At 39.6% G+C, this 25,470-nt stretch overlaps 1 protein-coding gene across 3 annotated transcripts in view; it reads right to left on the bottom strand.

Annotated features, from left to right (window-relative positions):
- FBLN1 (fibulin 1) overlaps positions 1-25,470 on the bottom strand; it is an 83,943-nt gene that overhangs the window by 38,933 nt on the left and 19,540 nt on the right. For all 3 annotated transcript variants that reach the window (XM_076344287.1, XM_076344297.1, XM_076344306.1), the window contains exons 3-12: positions 20,847-20,982; positions 14,610-14,781; positions 11,445-11,504; positions 9,171-9,272; positions 7,715-7,852; positions 5,374-5,511; positions 2,866-3,009; positions 1,913-2,041; positions 1,283-1,408; positions 617-736 (exon numbers count right to left, since the gene is read on the bottom strand). In XM_076344287.1, coding sequence (XP_076200402.1) covers positions 617-736; positions 1,283-1,408; positions 1,913-2,041; positions 2,866-3,009; positions 5,374-5,511; positions 7,715-7,852; positions 9,171-9,272; positions 11,445-11,504; positions 14,610-14,781; positions 20,847-20,982 — 1,265 coding nt within the window. The remainder of the gene's footprint in view (positions 1-616; positions 737-1,282; positions 1,409-1,912; positions 2,042-2,865; positions 3,010-5,373; positions 5,512-7,714; positions 7,853-9,170; positions 9,273-11,444; positions 11,505-14,609; positions 14,782-20,846; positions 20,983-25,470) is intronic.

Here is a 25,470-nt window from a genome sequence, read left to right as displayed (position 1 = left end):
GCACTTTACAGTGACATGTATCATAGTACTTTAGAAAAGGGAGGGAGAGGAATAGTTTTATCCCTGTTCTTACAAAAAGGAAATTGAGGTGAGGTGTTCTGCCCAAGGTCTTACTGTCTAGTAAGTCCTGGAGACCTAAGTCGAAATTCAGGATCTTGTTCACGAGGTCACACTCACATCCTCCTTGTATTTGAGGAAAACCTACTTACACATTAGTTCACAACGAGCCACAAAAAGAGGATATATAAAATACTACCGAGTATTATTACATATTACATATGTAACATATAAATGTGTTTGTAGCTTCACTTGCTGAAGACTAGAAATTCTGTTAGTTCCTCAGGAAAAAAAAAAAAATCTGGTAAGTTACAGAAATATGCCAAACTACAATTCAGTGTAAACAGCAAAACTGACACCACACAAGCAGAGGTATTTCTAGACTAGGACATGGGTGGAAGACCTTCATTAAATAAAGTTTCATAGTTTCACAGGAAAATACCAAAGAGAATCAAGTCTTAAAATGAAACAATTACAGGAACATGGAACTGTTCATGTATGTTACAGTGAGAATAAGAAATGCTCACTCATCCTCTACCTGCAAAACAATAATGCTTACCTTCACATGAAATCCCATCTATGTCACTAAGTTGAAAGCCACGGCGGCAGTAACACTGATAGGAGCCATACACATTGGCACACTCTTGACTACAGGGGCTGCTCTCACATTCATTTAAATCTGAAATGCAAAATTATATACCTGAACCCCAAATTTCTTGCTATATTCATCACTCCTATTACAGGACTAAGGCAAAACCTTGGAAAACAATTTTTTAAATTAAAAAAGGATGGCATGCACGTCACTGAGTAAGCTGGAAATAAGGGGCTTTGGGTGTATTACTCTCAACAGGGTCTGGCAGTATAGGTTAATCTGCACTGTGCTATTATTTCCCACTGTCCTTCAAGGTGTGTGACTTGGAGGGAGTCTTTAGGACCACTCTTGCATTTTTATATCTGGATATCAGCAGGGCTGGGTTTGAAGGTCTTGAATCTGATCTAGCTGAATCACCCTTTAACATACAGTAAATACAGGCTCATACACCTCTGCGTGATCCAGCCAAAGGGCAATATATTGGAACTGTGAGCTACGGTGGCCTTGATTAATCATAACTGCATTGATTTCTGATGCCATTTCAGTGCAGTCTTACAAGCTAAAATCAAATGGAAATAGCTAAACAGCAATGAGCTGTATTTCACACTATACGCCAAAGCATGACAGCCATACCTTCACATGACCTGCCATCAGTTGAAAGTTTGAATCCCATGGTACAAGTGCAGTAATAGGAACCAGGAGTATTCTCACACTTGTGAGCACAAAGGCGGCCTGGATAGCGTCTGCATTCATTGATATCTGCAATGATAAATATATACAGAGGTCTATGCATTGGCTGGCTTCACTGCAGTAGTAGTCTGGACAAGAATGTGGTCATAAAAGTTTGATTTTTATTTTCCAGATCTAAATTTCATACTAGAGAGGGAAGGACTTGCTCAAAATGCTCATTTAGAAGCACCCCAGTGCACAATTAAATTAGACCTATAAAGAAGAAAGTTGCTTTGATCTTCCAAAGGAATGTTTTGCTGTAGGTGCATATAAAAGTATCACAGAAAACAATTACACGCACTCTCATAATCTTACCTTTTAACAGGATAACAGAGAACATGTTGACGATACTAATACAGCTTCCTTTGAAGTATCAGTATCTCTTAATATGGTATTAGATTTATACAGATAATACAGTGGTCAATTTTACATTCAGATGAAAGAGGTTACGCAGAGAGCAATAACATTCTTTACACGGGATCATTTTTTAAAATGCCATGGCTGCATGTATTTAAGTCGATAGGTGCAACTTACCAATACAAGTTCTACTGATGACATCAAAAGAATAGCCAGATTTGCACTCACAACGGTAATTGCCTGGGGCATTTATACAAACATGTCCTTCTCCACAAGGCTGATTAGAGGATGAGCACTCATCCACATCTAAAAAAAGGAGAGAAGTGATTGAAAGTACACTTCTGAGCATGCAAGTTGAGAGAAGAGCAACATGTTAACATATTTCTGTGTCCCCTAGTAGTTATAAAGTGTTTTGAAACAGAAAGCAAGATTTTGATCTAGCGCTCAGCTTCCACAAGAAAATCAGAGTCACAAATCCAAACTATTCTTACTGAAACAGGTTATCTCTCAGGTGTCCTGTTGACGGACTTGGGAGGGAAAAGAAATCAGGAAATCAGACAATCTTTAGAGGAAATCAGGTGCAAAATTGTTTTATTATGCACACTCAATAGTCATGGATCAGCTCTTCAGCTAGTGTAAGATGCCAGAGACCCACAGTCAGTAGTGCTTGGATAAGCCATTTACAGAAATTGAAAACATGCAAAAACACCTCTCTCTGCAAAAGCCACCTTAGTTACAAGCCAGCCAAAGGTATATATGCCTTTCAACATTACTTGAATGGCTTCTGTGGGACATTAAGTGGGCATTATGTTATACCTATGTATTGGGGAGATTTGAGACCACACAGCATTGTTCCAATACACTAACACAGTCACAGACAATGCCATTTTTGGGGTGTGATTATCACTTCTCCTCTTCTCAGAATATAGGGTTTCATGAGTTATATGAAGGACAGAGAGTAGATCCTTGTCATTCTTCACTCGTTGGGAATGCCATGAGGGAAAGAACAGGATCAAGAATTGACTGTGGGAACGAGAAAAACTTGGGCAAAGTGCAAGAAGCTGGTAAACATAAATCATAGATGTGACTTATTTTCTTCAAACTGTTTTGTCTTCAAAACTGTTACTTACCTACGCATCTTGTTCCGTCTTCATTGAGATGATAACCTCGGCCACAGCTGGGTGAGATTCGCTGGCAGGTATACGAGCCATCAGTGTTAATACATATCTGCCCGGCTGGGCATGGTGTGTTGGTGCTCAGGCATTCGTTGATATCTACAAAAGCACAACGAGTCAGTGTAACTATCTGCTGCCTGAAGATGTTTAAGGCAAGATGCTTTCCTTATATAATCCTTCAGAGGATTACATCCTGATGTAATCCTTCAGAATTTGAAAAGCGCTGCCCATGGGAGAACACAACTACTCCTGTCATTTAGCTTCACCAATATAATGCTTTCAGCGTGATGATCGGGAGAGGTATGAGAGGCCCAGATCCCACTGAGAAGCAGTGGAAATTGGGTACAGAACTTGTATTTGTTTAAAAGCCTTTGAAAGTCTCCCCTAAACACATGAAGAGATGATCGACAATTCAGTTCACCAGCTCAACCAGTTATGCTGCAGTCTGTGGGTTACGTTTCACAGTGAATGAGCTATTTGGTAGTACGTGCTCATATAGGTAGTAGCTGACTCCATTTTTACAGAGAGAGAAACTACTGCTCAAGGTATCCACCATGAATACCTTACCTTGTCTTACGGTAAGTTGTCCATATAAACACATGAGAATGCGAATAGCTTATTTATGTATTCACAAGACTATGCAGCCCTCTACCATCCATCAAACGTATATCTGTTTTTTTACAAACTGGACATCCTATCACTTTGTGACAAAGATATCCTTTGCCTGATAAGAACCCACTATAAAGTAAAATCTCAGAAAATCTAATGAGATGAGACTAAGCTGTATTAGAGTATGATCTGGTGTGGTGTATCTAGCCAAGAAGGTAAGGAACTCCCTGTTACGCAAGGTTAGCATCTGCTATTAGTTTCGGGGAAAGGAGTTTTGGAGTTGGGAGTCAGTGACTACAGGACATACTGAGGCAGCCTTTGCTACCTGGAAAAGTTAATGTAACTAAGACCTGACAGTTTGAAGGAGCAACACTGTTTGCGAGTGTATGGGCTTGCATCCCATAATCTTCAGTAAAGTCCAGCTTCATGTGAGTACTTCTCTGCCTAAAATTTTCCCAACTGTTTCACTGGGATATTATCATCATTTTACGCAGTGGTACTGTTAACGAGCTACTGCCTTCCAGTTGGTATGGTATTAAGCACATCATCTAGCTTGCAAAACGTTGGCTGCCTGAAGATGGGGAAGGGTATGTCCTTTCAGCCAGGCCTATCCCAGCTCACTAGAGTGTAAAATTTTCAACTTCCAATGACACTGGAAATACAGGAAAGTTTTCATACTTTTTCCCCCTCAACACCACATAGGGCAGCACTTGATTCACAGTTTGTAAAATCAGCCTGTGAAACTGTTTTGTTTTGATATATATTTATTTGGTAAATATTTTGAGCAAATGCATTTTAGGGGATGTTAACTATTGCTGCTGCAAATTGGTGTGGCTTTGCTAATGTCAGTGAAGGCACGCTAACTTCTAACAACCGTGGACCTGGTGCTAGCTATGGCAGATACACATCTTCAAAGGGCTGTGCACAAGCCCTGGCCCCCCTTCATTTTAAAGGCTGCAATTTTGTTTTCAGCCGCAGTGTTTCCAGTGTCAGATTTCGGCACTACAGGGTATGATATGGTCAGGAGAACAAGGAGTTGACAATGAGCTAGACTTGGCAGCTGCTGCCGCTCAGCCAGTTCCACAAGTCCAAGACATGCTACGCCGCTGGGGGAATTCAAAGTTAAGTTGAGACTTGAAACTACTACTCAAGGGAATAACTGATAGATTTGTAGGTCACATTAGACAATTCCATTTAAAGTCTGCTGGAAACCAGTAATTCTAACATATTTATATAAAGGTTATAATTCTGTTTTGTAGGAGTCTTGGAAACAAGGCATTAGCCCGACAGATTGTAATCAGTCTTAAAAATAAAACTCCTCTCCACAGTGTATTATAACTGGCCCATCATTCTCATACACAGTAAGATTCTTGATAAGCTATAACTAAACGGGGACAGGTCTGGAAATACCTACATACCTGTAGAACCACGCATACTAATATCAACAAAGTGTGTTACAAAGGATGTCATAAATTACAGCTTTTTATACCAAGCTTTAGCTAAAACCTTTCGGATAGAGAGAGATAAAACATATCAGAAATTTTTTACAAATTTTGTTTCCGATAAAATCCCCAAAGACTTAATAAAAATGTTCAAATGCAGCTAAGTGCCTTAGGTAACCAAATCTCAGTAAAAACAGGGATCTAGTATGTAAATCTTTTATTTAAATGGTTTTTGTCTGTAAATCTTACCTGTGGGACCAAGCCTGCCTTTAAAGGAGCAGAAAAAACACATAGCAGTGCAATGCATACGTGCCTGAAGAACGACTTGAAAAGCTCAGAACTCACCCAGTGAAACTACAACTTATCTCAGAGGCAACACTTAAGTATTCACTGAAATAAGAATATGTCTTACCAATACAGTTGCCTAGCGCATCTTGTATAAACCCATTCATGCACTGTAGCTTGGGTCGGCAACGGAAAGATCCGGGAGTATTCTGACAGATAAAATCGGGGGGGCAGTTATGAGTACCAGTCTCACATTCGTCAATATCTGGTACATCACAAAAAAAAATTGTTAGCGTGAGTTTGACAGAAGCTTTTTCATCACATTTAAAACATAACACATAGTCAAAAACGTCAGACAGATTAATCCTCAGCATATCTTTATGCAATTCAATGCAGTGAACCAGGATCAATCTGACCTACTACCTCAAACAGAATCTCAGTAAAAACAGGTAGAATAAGGGGGTTTTTATTATTTTGTTATTAACATTATATATAGGGGGTGTGTGTGTTTATTATGCTTTACAAATTTAGTTCTCACAACTAAATGATTCAAAATTATTACAGAGCACCTCAAGCATCGCGTTCAGCAGCGTTCAGTGTTGATTCAGCACTGTGCTTATACATGGGCTCAGCTTTGAAGTCAGTAAGATTTAATTATATGTCCAAGTGCAATTTTATTTTAACCTTATATCCAATACAGACATCGTTCATTTCTTTCATAAGGGAATTAATTGGCGTTGATTCTCATCCATATTAAAGCTTGCACTATCCTTGCATTATTGTGCCTTAAAATGCACATAAATATGATTTCTGCTCACTTTAATATTCCATTCCAGTTCAGAACAGACAATAAATATTTGTGAATAAATTATGATTCACATAAAGCAGAAAAGGGCTAATGAGGCTTCATTCATGAATGTAACCCTGTCCACATAAAAGCAGCTAAAATTTAATGTTTGCCACCTTGCAATGGGATGAAATCTCCTAAAGCTATTAAAATACAACAACTTTCTAGCAATAGGATGCCTCAGCTTTGCAACTGCTTATCCCTAGAGCTTTGTGAGACTTAAATGATGATTGTGGAGCCTGTTTTAAGTTTAGGATGGGTTAATACTGAATTGGGTTTGGCAGGGTTCTACATGTTGCACAACTCTGTCATTTTACTTGGCATTTAAAAATCATACATGAAGATTATTCATTTCCTATTTTCATTGCTATTAACATAACATTAATAATTAACATTATTAACATATCTTATCCAGATAAGAAATTTCTAACATTAATGGCACACATAATTTACTGTCTGTACTCCTTTTTTTCCACCAGAGAAAGATTGTTAATACTTGCTGGCAAGCTACTTGTTGGCCTAAATCTGATGTCATTCAAATCTGCAAAGATTTTACTTCAAAGGGATCAAAGTTAGACCATGATACTTTGAAAGACATTGTATGTTCTGCATGTTTTGCGTTGGGAGTTTGTTCATCAGCTTTTTTATTCAATCTATTATTCATCACTGATCAGTTCCTACAATAAAAACTTACCCAGAATTTTGGTTGAGTTAATTTACTCAGTGGAATGAAATTAGTCTGTTTATAAACAACTCTAAGCTCTGGGGGAACAGACTTTCTCACAGTAGAAACCAATTCCACATCAAATAGAGCTTGCTGCTAATTTATAGCTCTGTGAAGGTAGCACGTCAGGTGAAGTTATGGATGCACATAACAGCATACTTTGAGCTAGATGCAACTTGAAATCAGTCATTACTTCAGTAAATAAAACTATTACCCTTGTGTTCAAACACAGCTAGCCAAGAACAGTGCTTTTAACCCTTTTTCATGTTTAAATCCTTAAGAATGTTGTTATTAAGAAATGAATCCCTTTGTAACAAATTTAAACCTGAGGATAAAGGCTTACTTTTTTTAAAAGATGCCTCTACATTAGTGTTTTCAAATTGAATCACCTGGTCACTCCACTTGTCACACTTCGTTTCACACTCCGAAGTCTGCAAACTTGATTCTTTCAGGTGAAACTAAACCATTAGATATGCTCCAGGAGCAGGACCTTAGGCACTCCACTCACTAATGAGCGACCAATTCACAGGACCAGACTAGAGCTAGCCAGAAGTAAACACCAGAAAAATGTGTAGAGTGTAAGTGCTGGGCCTTCAAAATCAACTGTTTCAGTCCCCAGATCAGCTCCTGTCGCGCAACACAAATTGCCAGTGTAAAATAAATGCAGTTATCTCTCCTGGAAGTCTTTGTAGTAGTCCACAGACAGCCCGATCTGGTATCTGCAAGGTGACAGGTGGAAAACTACTATCCCAGAAGAACTAGCACTGTCCGTGTGTCCCTGTGTAACTACAGCTTACACATGTATTTACCAAAAGTAAGAGAGTATGACATGATGACGTACTTATTCTTTTACTTAAGTAAGCCTGGAAGATTTCAGTTTCTCTGCACAGGACGTACCTTTGCAACGACTGTCATCCGTTAGTTCATAACCAGTTCCACAGCTCGTGTCCCGCTGACAGCGAAAGGATCCTAATGTATTGACACAAGTTTGTCCAATCCCACAGCTGTGTGTCCCAGTGATACACTCATTAATATCTAGAATATGAAAAATTATTTAAAAAAAAGAGTAAATAAGAAACATGAAATCACTGGGAAGAGATGAGATCAAAGGCAAGCTGTTGGGAACACCTCCAATCAGTCATTACTTTGAGCATCAGGATACAAAGAATGGCGTGGATTTGGCCTCACACTCATACCCCCACAATGTGGCTACTCATCTCTGTTCTCGGAGCGTGAGCCAGTAAAGACATTTTGACCCTGTTGGTAACAGGACTTATGATCACTGATTCACTGTACTTAAGAAAGAGGAGGAAGTTGTACTGAGTGAGAGCAAAGGGCCAACATCATCTGACTGAGTCCAGTAGCAGATGATTATAGTGACTATATGAATGAAGGAAACTTTCAGAAATCCTTCCCTTGCCCTGCCTCCCACCCACATATGGCTTAGGGACTGCCTGAGCCACAAGTTGCAACTTTCTATTTTATAGCTACTGATAGACATTTCTTTTGTGAATTTTTTCATTTTCTCTTTGAATGCATAAGAATATTTGGCATCCACATGTATCAAATGTAAAAGTTCTTCCTTTTTATATTTCACGCTAGGTTAGTGTTAATCTGACCAATCATCAATATCTATTTTATATCCTGAAGTTTGTATCTGAGCTACTTACCTAGACTCCCTTTTCAGTCAATGAGAGAGAAAGGCACTCCTGATGAGTAACGCTTTCATCCTACAACAGCTACGCAAAATAGGCAAGACAAACTGTGCCCTGGAAGTGCTTGTTTCTCTCAGTTAGCAACAGAAGGAGCCTAGGCTAACTAGCGCAGAAGCAGATGTCTACATTGCACATATCTGAAGTCAAGTGGAATAAGCTCTATCCCAGCCCACTTCATTTGATGTCCCTTTAGTTGTTCTTCTGGGAGAAACTTAACAATTCTTCCTCCTTGACTATTCCCATGCCACTCATGATATCCAAGACTTTCCTCCTTTCTGTCAGTTGTGTCCTTAACAAGCTGAAGAATCCTACTTTATTTCATCTGCCTTATCAATTACTATCTACTACTATAAAAAAGAACAGGTATTTTATTTTGGTTTTATTCACGACAATAAATTCAAGATCTGCCTCTTCTCCACTCTAAATCCTTCACCTGTTCTACTGATTCTTTCTTAACTCCATCTTCCCACAATTCTCATTCTAACACTCTGTTTAAATCAACTTTTTATGATCTCACCTCTTTCCCCAGTTGGCATAAGCATATTCTGATCTCTTCTGTCTGGATCTTTTTCTACCTATTCTTGCTCTTTTAAAACAAGGATGTTGATAAAGCGAGGCAATGGTTTTATTTCTTTTACCTTCACAGTTGACACCATCTGGTTGAAGCTGATATCCAACAAAGCAGGAGCAGACGTAACTGGATCCTGTGTCTCTGCACTGCTGAGAGCAGGGACCACCACCTATTCGGGTATTTTAAGAAGCCTTACATAATTAAGAGGCTTTTCACAGGAACTGAAACAAACCATTGATTTACAGGATGCTTGCTGATTTATTTAGAAAAGCAGATAACTCAACATACACATACACAAAAGAAGAAAAGGGCTAAACACTGAAAGAAGTGTTTGTAATCACTGGATTCTTTTAGCTCTAAAAATGAATACAAGAAGGAAGTAAATCAAGGAGTCACTCATAGCCCATCATTGTTAGAAGTTGAAGGGAAAATGCTGATGAGCTCAGAAACCTCCTCAGGTTTTGGCTGGGAAGTTAAAACTTTGTATGGTGATTACTGTACAAAAAGGAAGACAAGACGCATCACCATAAGTTAATGAAACATTTTCACTATTAGCTGCATTAGGCTTTATTTTTAGCCCATCATTATTAGGACCATACTCCTGAATTAGCTATAGCATGTGCTCTTTTCCTACTCAGCAGGCAGGAAACATGAAAGGGAGAAGAGGGTATTGGGGTATTGTGGGTGACAACGGCTTCAGAGAATCTAAAGGAATCAAGACTTACTACTGGGGTACTAAGGACCTAGTGAGGTGTGTGCAGGAGTCACAAAGGATGTGAAAGAGAGCTGGGGTTATTCTGGCACACAGAAAGAGAGGATACTATAGGAAATTTACACAAAATTTGGCTCATCTTACTTTTTCTGATCTTGTTAAAAAATAAATTAATATTAAAAACATTCAATATTCTCACAATAGAGAAAAGGTTATATACTTCCAACTATTTGTTGTAAGAGTATCGACAGTACAAATAGAACCTGTCTTCTTCCGTTTTTAAGAATGGCTGGATAGGCATTGAACAGAAGGTTTGAGATAAGCACAATCAATGTGGGCAAATGCAGCTATAATACTTTAAACTTTTGAGTGAATCAAAATAATTTTTTTAAGTGCAACAATTTCTAATGAGGACAGGGCCATTAATACACCACAGAAAATTAGGTCTGTACACAAAGGCAATGACATTAGAAGGAACCATAGTCTTGTGGCTGAGATGGACAGCTACCGCTTTCTGAACCTCTGCTAATACTGTGAGCTCCTGTCAGCCACAGTAAAACCTATCGTGGAGGTGTTGGAAGAACAGAATTAATTTCCTCATATACCATGAAGGTGCTCCAAAACAAACTGCTGGAAGTTCCACTGCCTAGGAAATTTAAGTTTCCCCTGGCGAAGGTTGGAAAATCACAAGTAATTTCGGCATGCCAAGTTTATCAGAAAATATACTGTAGACACAAACTCTAATTTGTAATTAGTCATACCAATCCATCTCTCGCAGGCAGCTGATTACCTGACAAATGCAACAACTGATTACATAAAGAAATAATGCCAGGAAAATATGTAACACGTTTTTCTATGTCATCTCTTGTAATTAGCAGCTGGAGACAAGGAAGAGAGCTAGTGTTGACTTTGACTAGCTAATGACCTAGTAGACATTTCCATCCTCTCTAGAGTGTAATAGCTATACAACATGCAGCACAGTAAATCATTTCTCAACTGGAATATGTCTATTAAATTGATTTTATCCTAAACAAATTACTTAGTTCTGAAATGCTTGTACAAAAGAATAAATCACTGCTGTTTTAAGTTTATAGACATGTAAATCACATGTGACAAGCAATAAATCAGAATACTTAGCAGAACAATATCCCAATAACACATTCTTCCCAGGAGGCAGAACAGCCCGACTAATGAGGACAATAGTCGCTTTTCTTCCTTTTTTCAGGTGATGCATCTCAAAAGGAAACAAGTTTCATTTCATATTCAATCACCCTGATCATCCCAAGAGGAGAATAAAAGAATGCACATATTTAATATAGGATCCCCACATTCTGAATAATCCAGACTACTCCTCAGGTTCAATAGGTAACACCTCTAAGGTATTACCCAGTAGAAGTTAAATAAAAGTTAAATGTATAGTCCAAGCTTCAGTTGGTTAAGACAAACTCCACCTCGGGAGACAATGCCTCCATGGCCTACTATTTCTTAGAAAGGGTCTTTATTCTGTTATTTTTATCCATAACTAGCCTAGGCAAAAGGTTTTGGCTAATCTCTATATCTAAGTTTGCTTCACTTTTATTGGAGGCAATCACAAAAGAGCTGGCTAACAGGAGTAGTCACCTGACTTACCTCTGCAGCCATCATGCAGATAAGGATCTTCTTGGTCTAGTTCCTCCTTTGAAATTTCAACTAAAAAGAGCAGAGAGAGGCATTAGAGGAGAAAGCACTTTTCTTCTCACAGTAAAAAGCTGCCTGCTTGGGATGGGACTCAGACCAGGGTTTTGGATAAACCAAGACAAAATTAAACAGCATTATTTACATATTTTACAGCTATTTCATACTTAAATTTGACATTCAAATGCACGTGGCCATGGGGCATTTTCCATCTGACTGATTCAATATGAAAGTCACGCTGTGATCATAGATTACATATGGGCTGAGATTTTCAAATGCAGGTTCTTAACATTAGGCTTTTAACCAGAGCTTAACCTCATTTTCATAAGACATGTTGTTGAGGCACGCTTGGCTTCCACTGACTTTATAGTAGCTTGGGGTACTCACAGTTTTAATGAAAATCAGATTAACCTCAGTTATTTATTTAGACTTCATTCCAAAAAGAACTCCACACCCAACTTTTGGGCATCTACTTATGGCATTCTTTCAAATGTACTTCATATACCTTAACTCAGAGTTTTGATCAGTGGTACTTCTGCTACGTGCAAGTGTCCTGAGAGTTCTTTCTCTCCACATGGAGGACATAAAAGGGCTGAATACATCCACTGCCTGAACCCATTGCTTGCCCAAAGGACTAGCTAATGGACTTCCTCCAATCCTGCCACTTTGAACGCAAGGGAAATGGTAGGTTGGTAGTGAGATGTGTAAAAAACACAATCTCAAAATACTCTGGTTATTGAATAGGAAGCTTAGTCTCGTTTCAGTGATTGTTGTGCTGGTTTTGGCTGGGATAGAGTTAATTTTCTTCAGAGTAGCTAGGATGGGGCTATGTTTTGGATTTGTGCTGGGAGCAGTGTTGATAACACAGGGATGTTTTTGTTATTGCTGAGCAGTGCTGACACAGAGTCAAGGCCTTTTCTGCTTCTCACCCCACCCCACCAGTGAGCAGGCTGGGGGTGCACAAGAAGTTGGGAGGGGACACAGCCGGGACAGCTGACCCCAACTGACCAAAGGCATATTCCACACCATATGACGTCATGCTCAGCATATAAAGCTGGAGGAAGAAGAAGGAAGGGGGGGACGTTCGGAGTGATGGCGTTTGCCTTCCCAAGTTACCGTTATGCATGATGGAGCCCTGCTTTCCTGGGGATGGCTGAACACCTGCCTGCCGACGGGAAGCAGTGAATGAATTCCTTGCTTTGCTTTGCTTGCGTGCACGGCTTTTGCTTTCCTTATTAAACTGTCTTTATCTCAACCCATGAGTTTTCTCACTTTTACCCTTCTGATTCTCTCCCCCATCCCACCGGGGGGGAGTGAGTGAGTGGCTGTGTGGTGCTTAGTTGCCGGCTGGGGTTAAACCACAACATTGTCCATAAGCCTATTCAACCAGTGGTCACTTACAAGCAAATAGTACATCATGGACGTGAAACCAAGTTTTTGTGCAGTGGCACAAGTCTGGGTTGGTACATTGGGTCCTCAAGCCACAGGGGTACATTTTGGTCACACAGAAGCTAATGAAATCAGTTTGCCCAAGTCTGGTCTGATTTTGTAGAGGTCTCTGGGGACACTGTACCAGAGATTACTCTTTACTAAGAGTGACTAAGAAAGCGTCATACAGGGAATCAGCTTGCCTTACCCTCTGCAGCAGAATGCCTTGCATGCCTTACTACTGCATAACACAAACACAAGGCGATAGTCCAAGAAGCTGCCTTACAAAATGGAGACTGATCTCCCCTTCATGACTAACAAAGCTGTCTATTCATGTTGCTTGCTCTGCCTTTCTACAGGCAATTTTTATTGTCGACAGGGATATTTGACGTACGTTCAACCTCCTGTTTGTTTCTTAATGATGAGAACACTGTCCTGCCCTGCTTGTTGACATAGACCCATCTTTGTAATGCATAATGGTTATTATGTGTGCCATAATAACCGTACTAACCATATGCATAATGGTCATTATGCATGCCACTTGCCCACAAGGGTAAGTGGGGAAATACTTAACATTGAGTTATTGTGAGTACGCTGTGCTCACAATTCTGGATTTTCAGGTGTTGATATACTTCTCATGTCATGCAGGTACACTGAGTCTGCAAATTTTTGTTATTAGCAGAGTGGTCTAAGTACAAGGTATCTACCAGTCCAGTCACTTCACCCACTGCTAATGGACAAGGGGAATTCCCCTGCTGAGACAGCAGTACACAAAGAAACTGGCAGGGCATTTCTAAATGTTACTTGATAAGGGTGTGCACTGACATAAGCCAGGTTTGAAAGATCTGAAACAAGTCTGATAACACACTGGCTCAAGCAGACCAATGCAAGCTTTTGTGGTGGGTTTGGGTTTGAGTTTAAATGGTTGATTAGGATGATGTCTCCCAAAATCTGTCACTGGTGATCTGCAAGCCAGACTGCATGTTTTCAGTGCTCAACTGCCCATGAAGGAGGCAACACTACACAGCATGACTTTTCTGCAGTTTCAAGTCTGTCTGCTAGCGAAAAAGGCAAAACAAACCCCAAATGCAGGTCTGTAAGGGTCAGTGTGTCCACACTCATTCTCTTCAGCTCTGTGGACTAGGTATGGAGAAGGGTGTCAGGAGCTGCTGCCATCTAGATGCCCCTCTCTTCTGATAATGTCGAAAGGAATGCAGAAACCATGTGTCCCGGAAATGTTCAGTTCTCCCAGGCAGTCCAGACATTTCAAATGCCCCCAGTTTGTGGGCATTTGCCTCTCACACAAAAGGCAACATTTGAATTCTGCCAAGCTGGCAAAAGCCATCTGTTGTTGATTTTCTTTTTAATTAAGAACTTATCAGTGGGCAAAACGCTATTAAAAATTAATAGTTTATACTCAGTTTCCAAGATAAGATCATTAGTGGCTGAAATAATCTAAGTTCTGACACCAGGAACTGAGTGACCACTTTCCAGCTCTTTTAGTCTCCTGTGGTATACAATGTTTCAGCTATCACTAGCCAAAAAAATTAGCTCCAAAACATGCATCATTAAATTACTCAGAGGAGATCTCAAGTTAGAGGAATTCCAACAGAAATCATTTAAAGTACAAGCACTCCTTGTACCCCATATCATTTTGTGTCTTGCTCTTTTATAATTTGCAACATAAAATACCTTGCTCCTTTTTAGGAGCATCATCGCTCACGGACACATCAATGCCTTCTTGATCCTTCACACAGCAAGCTCTGAAGACAGTTCCACACTGGTATCCTATCTTCGGGTTGGGTTCACAACTCTGTCCTTGAACTTGGGCGGCCTTTCCCAGCAAACAACAGTAACAACATACCTGTTTAAAAAAAAAAAAAAAAAGTCAAATCCTAGCCCTGAACAAATCAATGCAAATTTTGTCAGTAGTGTCAATAGTGTTATCTCACCTTGGCAAACTGATGGAAAATTTTCTGCAAACTCTTTAAGAACTCCTGGTATACTTAGGCTCAGACATTTTAATCTGTAGTTGAGTTCCATGAGCTCTGCATCTGGCCTACATAGAGCCAAGCACAGAACCTGGATCCAGTCCTCACAAATATTGTGTATGTGTGAATGTGTGTGCAGGGTGATGTGGAGGACCAGAATGGTCCACATATGTATAATGGAATTTCATTGCTCCCTGCCTGCATAGCCCAGTTTCAAACACCAGCGAACAGTGGGAACTCTTAACACCTCTGCTTCCCTTTTGCGTCCAGTTCAATTAAACTGGGACATAATCATTGAAGTGCATGACTCAGTTTATCATTAAACTGCCTACTCAACTTCCCAGCAAAAAATACCCCTCTCTGAACTAACAGACAAAGATGATTCATTCAAGGTTAGTGTTAACAGGTCATAAAGAGAAGCTATTCTGCTCTGAAAAACAGACTACATAGTCAAACATTATTTAAAAGCATCACAGTCCTGACGTGGCTTCCAGCAATGAAACACGATCCGCCTCTTCCAGACCTGCTGAACTACAGCCCTGGAATACACCACAGAAGTGAACACAGGACAAGTTAATAAAAGGTTTCCTTTTATTTTAAATTGAGGGGACACTGCTGATTTATTCAGCTTTCTTCCTTGCTGTTAGAAAGCAGCAAAGATGTTTGGTTCTCTGGAACTGGTGTCTGCCAATTGCTACTGTCACGTAAAAGCTGATTTAAACTTTTATTGTTAATTTTATTATTCTTCCAGACTCTTTTTGGCTTGAAGAAAATAGCCTGCGCCATTAAACAGAGCAGATGGAATATAAAATAACTAAACATTGAACTAATTTTCTGTAATTTGGTGCTTTAAGCACCACACCTATTGAAAAGAGGGCAACTATTACATTTCTTTCACTGCTCTGAGATGTATACCCCTGCCTATATTCTAAGTTTTCCCTTATAAGGTATTATATATGTTTCTCTCTCTGTACTGCAGTGAAGGGTTCTTTTAAAACCTAGAGCAGCATGAAAGTAAAATAAAAAATCCTTTTTCCTTGTTTCTTCAATCTTTTTTTACTTTACAGCATTTTGAAGTATGTAAGCATGCTATTTTGTACTTTGTCTTTAAATACACAACTGAATCCTTTCCCCGCTGCAGAATGCTCTACGGCAGGCACTCTTCCCTCCCAGCCAGTGCTGGGATGTTGTTTTCACGCCCACCATAACGTTAAGATACGTTTCCCCTTACTAACTACTGTTTGGTGGGATGGTTCCTCACTACTCACTTTTTTTACTTGGTTCTCCAACTGCTTCCATCCAGTGGCAGATGCTCTGTGTTTCATCACTAGTAAGTCTGGGATATTTCCATCTTTTCTGGCTTTTCTGGATGACTTTAGAAATAAATACTTGATGATCTCTTCCAAGAATTGCAACATTTCTGAACATCTAACTCTGTCTAACATGTCTAACATTTTCCTGAGGCATCTTTTTCAAAGTTTTTAACATCTGTCTATAATTTTGTTAGATTTCCAATTTTCACAACCATGAATTAGAAGACAGAAATGAAAACTGAGCTGAAGATTCATTGTTTGACTTAAGCTTGCGTATTTTTGATAACCAAATCTTATTTAAGTTACTGAATACAGCTGACGCCTTGCCAAATTTTGACGTTACATACTTCTGGACATCTTCACTGGCTTCTACCGTTAGGCATATGAATTGACCCAATCTATTTCTTTGTCTTGTCACACAATGCTCAAATTGGGAGTTACAGAGTTTCTCCGGATTTTTTTTGTAAAAAGTGATCATTAATCTTGCCATCCTTGAACTGCTGAATAACCTTATGTTCTTTATTTCTTCCAGGTTGAGCCACCACTTGAAAGACCTCTGTCTCCAGCTAATGTAAAACTTCAAGTACAGAGCTTGCTAAGTCTTGCAATGTCTGTAAGAAACTGTATCTTCATTTAGCATAATTGTATGCATTGAACCATTTGTTCCAACCTGTATTTATTCTAACTGTGCATGATGCATCTTGATTTAACATCTTGATAATAGTTTATGTTGCTATACCACAGCCAAAATGATCCAGAGATGGAAAACATCAAATGCTTTCTTAACTGATGTTTATAGTAACTGGCTTTTAATATTGACCCTAGATGATTCTGTACTGGCAGTCCTAAAGGCTAACATTTCCTCTTCAACTAAAGAAAAAAGACAGAGAAGCTGATGAATGGCCCTGTGCTCAGAGCACACCCAGGACTCTGTAGACCCACATACGTCTCCACATATCTCACCTGTGAACTTGGAAAGTCACTTTTTCTTTCAGTTCTCCCACTGTGGAATAGTAATAATATAGCAGTGATAAGGCTAGTTTAACTCAGGTTCACGGAGCACTCTGGTACTCTGAGACACAAAGCAGTATGTCATTATAATTATCACTATCCTGGTAAGATTAATCTCAACATTTCCTTTTCACTCTAATTTTTTCAGGGTTGTTAGCCTATTCTGAAAGACTTTGATCCTTTAGTCCGGAGTGCAGTCTAGACTCCATATTAGTTCAGTTCTTGATGTGTTTGCAGCCATTTCCAAAGGTTGCCAGCTGCCCGGAGGCACGTTGCGATGACCATTCACCCATTTGCTAGAACCATTGCTGCCTTCATGGATGGTACAACCTAACGATCGAGTTGTTATTACAGACTTTCACTGCCTGTAAGCGTTTGCTTCTTAAGTGATCCCGATAATAATCTTGACCATTTTTTCCTTTGCCTCTCCCCTGTTATTAGCAAAAGCCCATGCAGCTTCAAAGCCATGCCTTGATCTTCGTGTTTGGATAGAAAGCTGTGTCCTACTTGAAGTCCTATAATCCCTTGACTGCTCTTATACCTTGCCTTCTCACAGAAAGGAGTAACGATGGAAGCAATAAAGGAATAAATAGTTACATGTGAGAAGTTTGAAGATTTATTTTTGGTGTGATTAGGAAGCACCTGCAATTACTTTCACCAATAAGCTCTCTTAATTAGTTAAATTTTATAATAGTTTTTTATTATTTATGTCACCATTTAAGTTACCAGATCTGGAAGGGTGAACCATGTATTAACATTGCTTTTGTCTATCCGGCCACAAGAGGTCTCTCACCTGCTGAAATCCAGACTAACTAGTAGAAGCTATGAAAAACAGACTGACAAAAAATACAAATAACTCAGCGGAATTTTTCAGAACTTTTGAAGATCTGTACAAAAATAAAAAATAGGTTCAACAGTCCAAAGCAATAGAACTTTTGTGCTCACCTAATATACACAACCAAAGTATTCTTGACAAAACGCAGAAGGTAAGACCGTATCTCGATCCTTGGAAAAAGAAAGTACCTATGACAAAGTTTGGGAAAATGTCTGAGCACCTTGAAGAAGGTCAAATTTCTACAAGCTTCACTCCTTTCTGCAGGGCTGTTGTGGTAGAAACTTTCGTAAAACCATTTCTACATCTCCTGTATCAGCAAGAAATCTGGAAATTGATTACTGTCTTTTGAGGAAGATTTTAAAGATTAATGATTACTTTTGCATCCTTTTTTTCAAGGCAAGAAAACCTATGCTTCCAAAAAACCAGGAGTAAAATTATGCCCGTTATTACCTATGCCTACTGCCCTTAAGTGTAAAAGCTGAGGCAAGTGTTTTCAAAATATGGTCTTTTTATCTTCTTTCCAATCGCAAGCTTCGGATTCAAAAGAAAGATTAGCTGCCTCATTTGCTGCAAAGTGCTGCGATTAATCCTACTAATTGAATTACTAAATCACTCATTCTGCTTCCTTGAAGGAGACAAAGAGGATCCAAAAGATTTCCCATGCTACCTAAGCTAAACTAAAATGGACCAACTTAGGCAAAATGAGGTTCAAGCCCATGTGAGATGGGCTTGGTGTGAATGTAAAGGTTTGCCATAGCAGGGCACAATTGCCAGATAAATTGTATGTCTCAAGGTCATCAGCTTAAAAATGTATTCAACAAAAGAAATGATGAATCGTTCACTGATATTAGATCATAAATCATCTATGACCATCATGGATCAAAGAGATTATCTACGAAGATACTCCTACAGCTACCTCAAGTACAGTTACTAAGCGTAGGACATTCCTGTTAGGGAGCGGGGGGGGCGCAGAACGTGGCTCACAAAGATTAAATAACACTGACTATGTTTATACCAGCAAATTAAACAGGGACAGAATATGGGCTCAGGCATTGTCCTACAATCATCTGTGATGTTTAAATATTAGCAAGCTCTAATGGCAACTAACATCCTCTCAGACAATGCTGAAGCGTATTTTGGGGTTAGCACAGGCCAGCGAGTATTCCCAACAGCCCTCATGCACTGTGTTTTGCAGGGGAAAGACGTCAGTTACATGACACGAGCTGTGCTGAGCCATTTATTCTCAGGGCCAGAGATTAAGACCCAGTCCATTTTGTTTAATAATACAGCTGTCACCATGAAAACCTGCCATCTTTAAAGAAGTCTGGCCATTTTAAAAAACATTATCATTAACTCTTCTTCCTCATGCTGACAAGCCCACATCGGGAAACATCAATCAATTCATGGGAAAGTGGGTTTCCTTGAACAGTTGCATTCTGGTTTAGAGTTGTCCCATAGCATGTGTTTAAAATAGTGCTGCTGTTATAAACCTGTCTCTGGTAGCAAGCATTTGAATCTGCAGAGTACTCACCATCACAGTTCTTGTTCATCTGTTCATAGCCCTTCAAAGTACTGACACAGAGGGCTAAATATTTTTTCATGCCACATCCAGATTGGGATGGACAGGCTTCTAATGATACAGGCTGCAGAGAGGAATCTCCATGCCAGCAGCAGGGCATACCCTGGATGTGGTCAACAGGCGAGATATGTTCCCTCTGTGGGACACGCTCCACCATGGGACAAAATCACGCTGCGCATGCAGACAAGTTTGTGACAGCCTAACAATGTCAGTCTCATCAGCACACGTTACCTTTCTTCTACTCACAGCGAGAACGTGGATTACTTCACAGCCCTGGCATCAGCAGCATCCTACTGCCAGGAACATGATCAACCCGGCATTTCGGAGAGATATGCAACTTGTAAGTCAGACGTTGTCTGCCATCTTCTATACAGTAGACTTTTTTTAACTGAATCAACCAAAACATTCAGTATCTTTGGCAGTGGGCAAAAGATAAAACTCTCATCTATTTTCATGACCACTGAAAGAAACCCGTAATAGGACCAGAGCTGTTCATGACTGGGTCATGGTCAAGGTCATGATCCTACTGGTGGAACTTTCTTCCAAAAACACTCTGCAGAGTGGTATGAATATGCTCACTTTCAAGAAAGGAGAGACAAAGATAGTAATAAAGGTGGATGGCAGGGCACAGATTAACTGAAGGTACCAACAACAGGCATTTTTATTTTAATACCAAATGCCATTATCACAAGCTTACAGATGTCTCCATTCAATTGTAAACGAAAGTCGTGTTAACTAAGGACATGTACACAAGCTGGAATTATAAGTACACTGAGAGGATTAACTTCAGTCCTACCCCTTTGGACCACCAATACTGAAAACCGCTAAGTTTGACCTTAGGCCATGAAGCTCTAATGAAAGCTAAAGTCTGAAACGAGACTGAGTTTCTCACCCATCCCTTCCTACAGTTTTGATGTCTTCTCTTCATGCAAAAGTAGTTTTCTAGCCATCTAGCCGCCCAAGACTTTCCACCCTTTTGCATTCAACCCTCCACCTTGGCTAAAATGTAATGAGACAGTCTGCTTCACTCAACAAGGAACTGTTTCTCTCAAAGAAGCACAAAGTGGACAGCCTTAACAGAGACACGAGGTGTAGGTGTGCATCAAACAGTGTGGTGACCTTCAGGGTCAACCCTTAATACCAATCCAGACAGTCAATACCATTTCTTAAAGATGAACAGGAGTAGCTCTAATGTCTCACCTTAAAGTATTCAGCTTCACAGGTGGAGTTTTCACCAATATGTGAGTCACACTCCTCACGCACGTTGGCAAATTCAACCCCATCTGAACAGTACTGCTTCTCCAACTGGCTGTGGCAGCACTGTACCTGAGTCATGCTGACAAAAGGATGGAAGCAATGGGAGAAGAATGTCATATATAGGTAAAGAACAGATAATGCAAGTTTTGACAACTAGCGCTTGCACGAGTCTCATGGTTCCTGTGGGCATGCATTTTAGTTACAAAGTAAAAATATTCTCTAGAATATTTTTCTAGAGAGAAAGGCAGAATGTCTAGGTGTTGTCTAGAATGTTTAATACAGTTAAGGTCACATGTTTAATACAGTTTAACTGCCTGTCTACCTTGCAGTCTGCCCTAACAATTTTTTTAAGCCAATGGGTAAGTTCAACCGCTGTTGCTGCAGGGCTCAAGGTCTCCAGGACTTGCATTCTTGAATGTTTTGTGACAGCTGGTGGCTGAACAGAGGATGGTGAAAACCAAATCAGTGCTCCGATTGATGGAAGGGAGAAGACAGGCCCTGGACATTGTGAGAGTCTGCAATCCTATGGCCAGTCAACCCTGGCACCTGCTGCCCCTCGCTCAAAGAAACAGGTATGGAGCGTTGAAGGAAGCTCATAGAGTTGCTCTGTGGAACAACTGGAGAAATGGGGAGAAGTGAAGATACCAAGGAATGTCATAGTGAGAAATGGAGTGTATTGCAAGCAAGGGGTGAAGAAAGACAAGGGAGAAAAGAGTATTACAGGGCAGGAAGATGTGGACAGGAGACGATATAAATCTACAGGAAATTCAGATTTGTTACTTCCACTGCTCACAAAATCATTCCATTTTATCTCAGTTTCAGTGAACAAATTGAAAACTCCTTCTTGTGGAAAATAATCTGCGTGAGGAGGCTTTAAACTCCTCCAGTCCTGTTGCTACTGCCACTTGCATGCAAAGCCCATTCAAGGAGGTATCTCCCCTCTCTCCACTCTGTTTTTACGTGCAACTCTGCCTTGTGGGTAGCATTGTAGGGGGAGCTTGCAGTTTAAAGCTCTTCCACCGCCACCTCCTGTAATAGACACTGGGAAACGGAGAAAAAAGTTAAAGAGTAACAAATCAGATTACACGTACAAGGATATAAACATATCCATGTGTTTTGTGATAACCCAGTTTCACTAAGAGTACTGTTACCTGAGTTGCTAGGGGGAAAGGAAACTATCGCAAAGGCAATCCAAGCTGATAAATTCTATTTATAGTACAACAGGGGCACCTAAAAGGCATGCCCTAATATGTTAGAGCTCTATAAGAAATGCACAGAAAAACCTTATAAATGCACCCATCGGCATCAGAAACCTTATACATCTTACAGACCAACAACACTGAACGCATTCTCTTTGCTGTTAAGAGTATTCACCTTTTTTTTTTCCCCTCAACTCTAGTTATTTGAACTGATGAGTAAAATCTTTTCAAGGGTTACCTAGAAATACATAAAATTGTGTAAAGATATTCAGCAAACCAATACCCTCTACTCTTAAAAATCCTTTATTTACACTGTTGGAAATTTTGGAAGTATAAGGAAGAGGGGTGGGTTAGTTGCACCACTGAACTACAGGCGTCTCCTACTGTCATCCGAGATAAGTGGGTTCCCATGCATCACCTCTGGAGGAGCTTCCCTGCTCTCAGTGACCATAGGATGAGCTTTCAGCTCCCAGGTGGCATGAGGGATTGCCTCAGCTCTAAGGCCAGGCCATCCAGTCCAGCCCACTGAAAGCAGAGGACACGTGGGCTCAGATTCCGCATATCTGTGCGTATTGGTGAGGCGAGGCTGTCAAGCTACATTCCTGAAGATTCCCGATTCTTTAATTGGATTTTGTAATGGTCTGACTGTGCAGTTCTCACTTGGACAAAAACAGCTATGAGATTTCAATGCATAGGAACAAAAACCAGGGTAAGTTCATGAACAAATTATTCAAAAATAGACTCTAAAGTCATAGCAAGAAGTTAAGCCCAGGACAGTAACTTTATTTGGCAGAATATTTGAAGTTTTTGATATTTGATTTAATTCCAGTTTGGAAGAATATGTAGCTTTTTTGTTGCTGAATTTCCCTCTGAAGCAGAATTTCCATTCCCTGCCCAGCTCTGGGGTGGTCTGACTGTCAGGACTTTGGAAGCCTGTAAAACCTGAACTTCAAGCCCAAGAGTGTGGGAGTTGAGACTTTCCAGCTCCTTTAGCCCTCCAAGTCCTGTTGAGGAGCTAGATATGTTAGCCACAGATAAACAAACAAACAAACAATGGCAGTCTTTCAGTAGATCTGTTTGTTTTCCAGTGTGGCAATTTTTTTTTTTCAAATACAAATCTTCTCTTTGAAATCTCTGACAAATTGGCAATTTCAACCAAAACAAAAAAGTTTCTTAAAATGTTTCCCACAGCTGTATTCATAGGTCATGTGGCCCACCCCAACTGTAATAAGGAATTAAACATCAATTGAATACTAGATTAAAATACCATTTGTTCATTCTCAGAACAACAATAAAATCACACTTCATTGCCCAAATCCTACAATGAAGTTGCACTGGTAGCAAATATTGCTTGAGACTGTAAACACTTGTGTGGCTGTAACAGAGGTAGAAAGATGGCAGAGAAAAATGCCAGAAAAATCAGCACAGAACTGGTCTTCTGGCTGCCACTTAGCCTGCGCAGCTGACCACCCTTTTCCCTTTGCACACCAGCTCATGTGCTGACGGTCGCTAGAGCATACCACCACGAGCTCTTGAGACTCCAAGACTTTTGAGATGAAGAATAGCTCTCCCTGTCTTTGCTAAGTTATGTGTGTCTCCCTGGCTTAGACCATAATATAATACATACACACTTTCTACTTCACAGCGGAGTAAAGGAGCCGTCTCTCATGGTTAATAGGACATCTAGATTTGTCTCTTTGTGTAAAACCTTTCAACTCTTCCTGTGTAGCATTCCTATTAACTTCATGTCTACAGACAGCTTACAATATTAGTCTCTAAAAAAGGAGAAAGTAGAGGAGTACTTTCCTGTGTTTTTTTTTAAATTACTCCTAATAATTAAAAAAGCCAAAGGCTACTTCTTCCTTACCTGCCGTATTCTGATTTTCAGTTAAAACAGTGCAACAGAACATTATTGAAATAAATAGGTATTTAGAATATTTAAAACACTAAATACAGAATCTCTAGGAGCATGAGGCCTCATGACTGACATTCACTCTGGGTATTTCAGGTGAAATCATGCATTTTCTGGTTTCTCTGAAACATGAGTTTTATTCATGGCTCACTAGCGAACAGAAATCACTCAGACATTTAAAAAAATCCTTATTCTTTGTTGCAGATGCTGATCTAAAATTAAAGTTATTTCCTTACGAGGTAATTTGATTATAAATCAAGTTAAGAAATCAGGTTTTATATTCTCACTTTTACTTTCTGTTAAAATTTAACCAATGTTACAGATTTTCATGGAATAAATTTCCAGCTGAAAAGCTACATGTTCATTTACCTCCACAACCCTTTCACGTTTATTGTTCTCCTTCCCAGAGGATGCACTCCTAAACCAGCACAGATTTTGTAATCACTTATTTTTCGTTTCATTTCTTTCCATAAAAGCATTAAAATGTAAATTTGCTGTGAAAACAATGTCTTTGTTGTCAGCCTAATTTCACTACCCTCTGCCTCTCTCCTTCTACTTACTAGCCTGTCTTCAAACTATATCAGTGCTATTCATGTGCACAGTGGAAGGCCTTTGACAAAAAATACTAAAATTAAAAAGGGAATGACTCCACTCCAGAATTATTTTGCAAGAACAAGCTGGGTCTTCCACCCTTAGTCCTTTCAGTTTGCAGTTTAACATGCAACAGAAATGAACTTAGGAAAATTAAGAGCAAGATCTGGTATTATGAGTGACACAATATGACAAATGAAAATAATAAAGAGTGCCTCAACAATGAAAATACATATATTTGAACTTGTGTTATAAATTAGCAAGGGACTCAAGTAAAAATAATTGATTCAACAAACCTCAAAATTAATCAGCTGCAATCGATAAACAACTCTGTAGTTTACTTAATAAAAGTTTTCTTGAAGGTAAGGGGTAAAATTATATTGATATCATATGTTATGTAGAGAAACAATACTCATAATGTGGCAGAGAAAGGACTGAGTTTGACATTATTCACAAAGTGAAGTAAGCAAGTTATCCTAAATGAGTGGCAATAAAACCCTGACAACATAGCAGACTGTTCTTCTATCCCTCTGACTGTGAAGCCAAAAATCTTAGTGACTGTGAGGCACATTTAGCAGGCTACAGAGAAGAGAGAGTAATTAATAGCGACAACTTCTCAAAAAATAACTTTAAACAGCTTTTTCAGACTTAAAACTGTCACAACTTTGATGTCCAAAATCTCAGGCTCTTCCAGACTTAAAATGGCATAAATCAATAAACATCTATCAGCAGTTAAGCATCTGGTGCCTATCACTCCAAACACTCTTGCCTTATTATTTCCTTGTGTTCCCATCTGAATCTGTATCCAAGTGCTGCCACTTGTCTCTGCCTGGGAACACAGATCACCTTTTTGTTCTGTTTTTGC

Source organism: Aptenodytes patagonicus, chromosome 1 (assembly GCF_965638725.1).
Source record: "Aptenodytes patagonicus chromosome 1, bAptPat1.pri.cur, whole genome shotgun sequence".
In the NCBI taxonomy this organism is placed as follows: Eukaryota; Metazoa; Chordata; class Aves; order Sphenisciformes; family Spheniscidae; genus Aptenodytes; species Aptenodytes patagonicus.
This window is presented reverse-complemented; position numbering and strand designations above follow the sequence as displayed.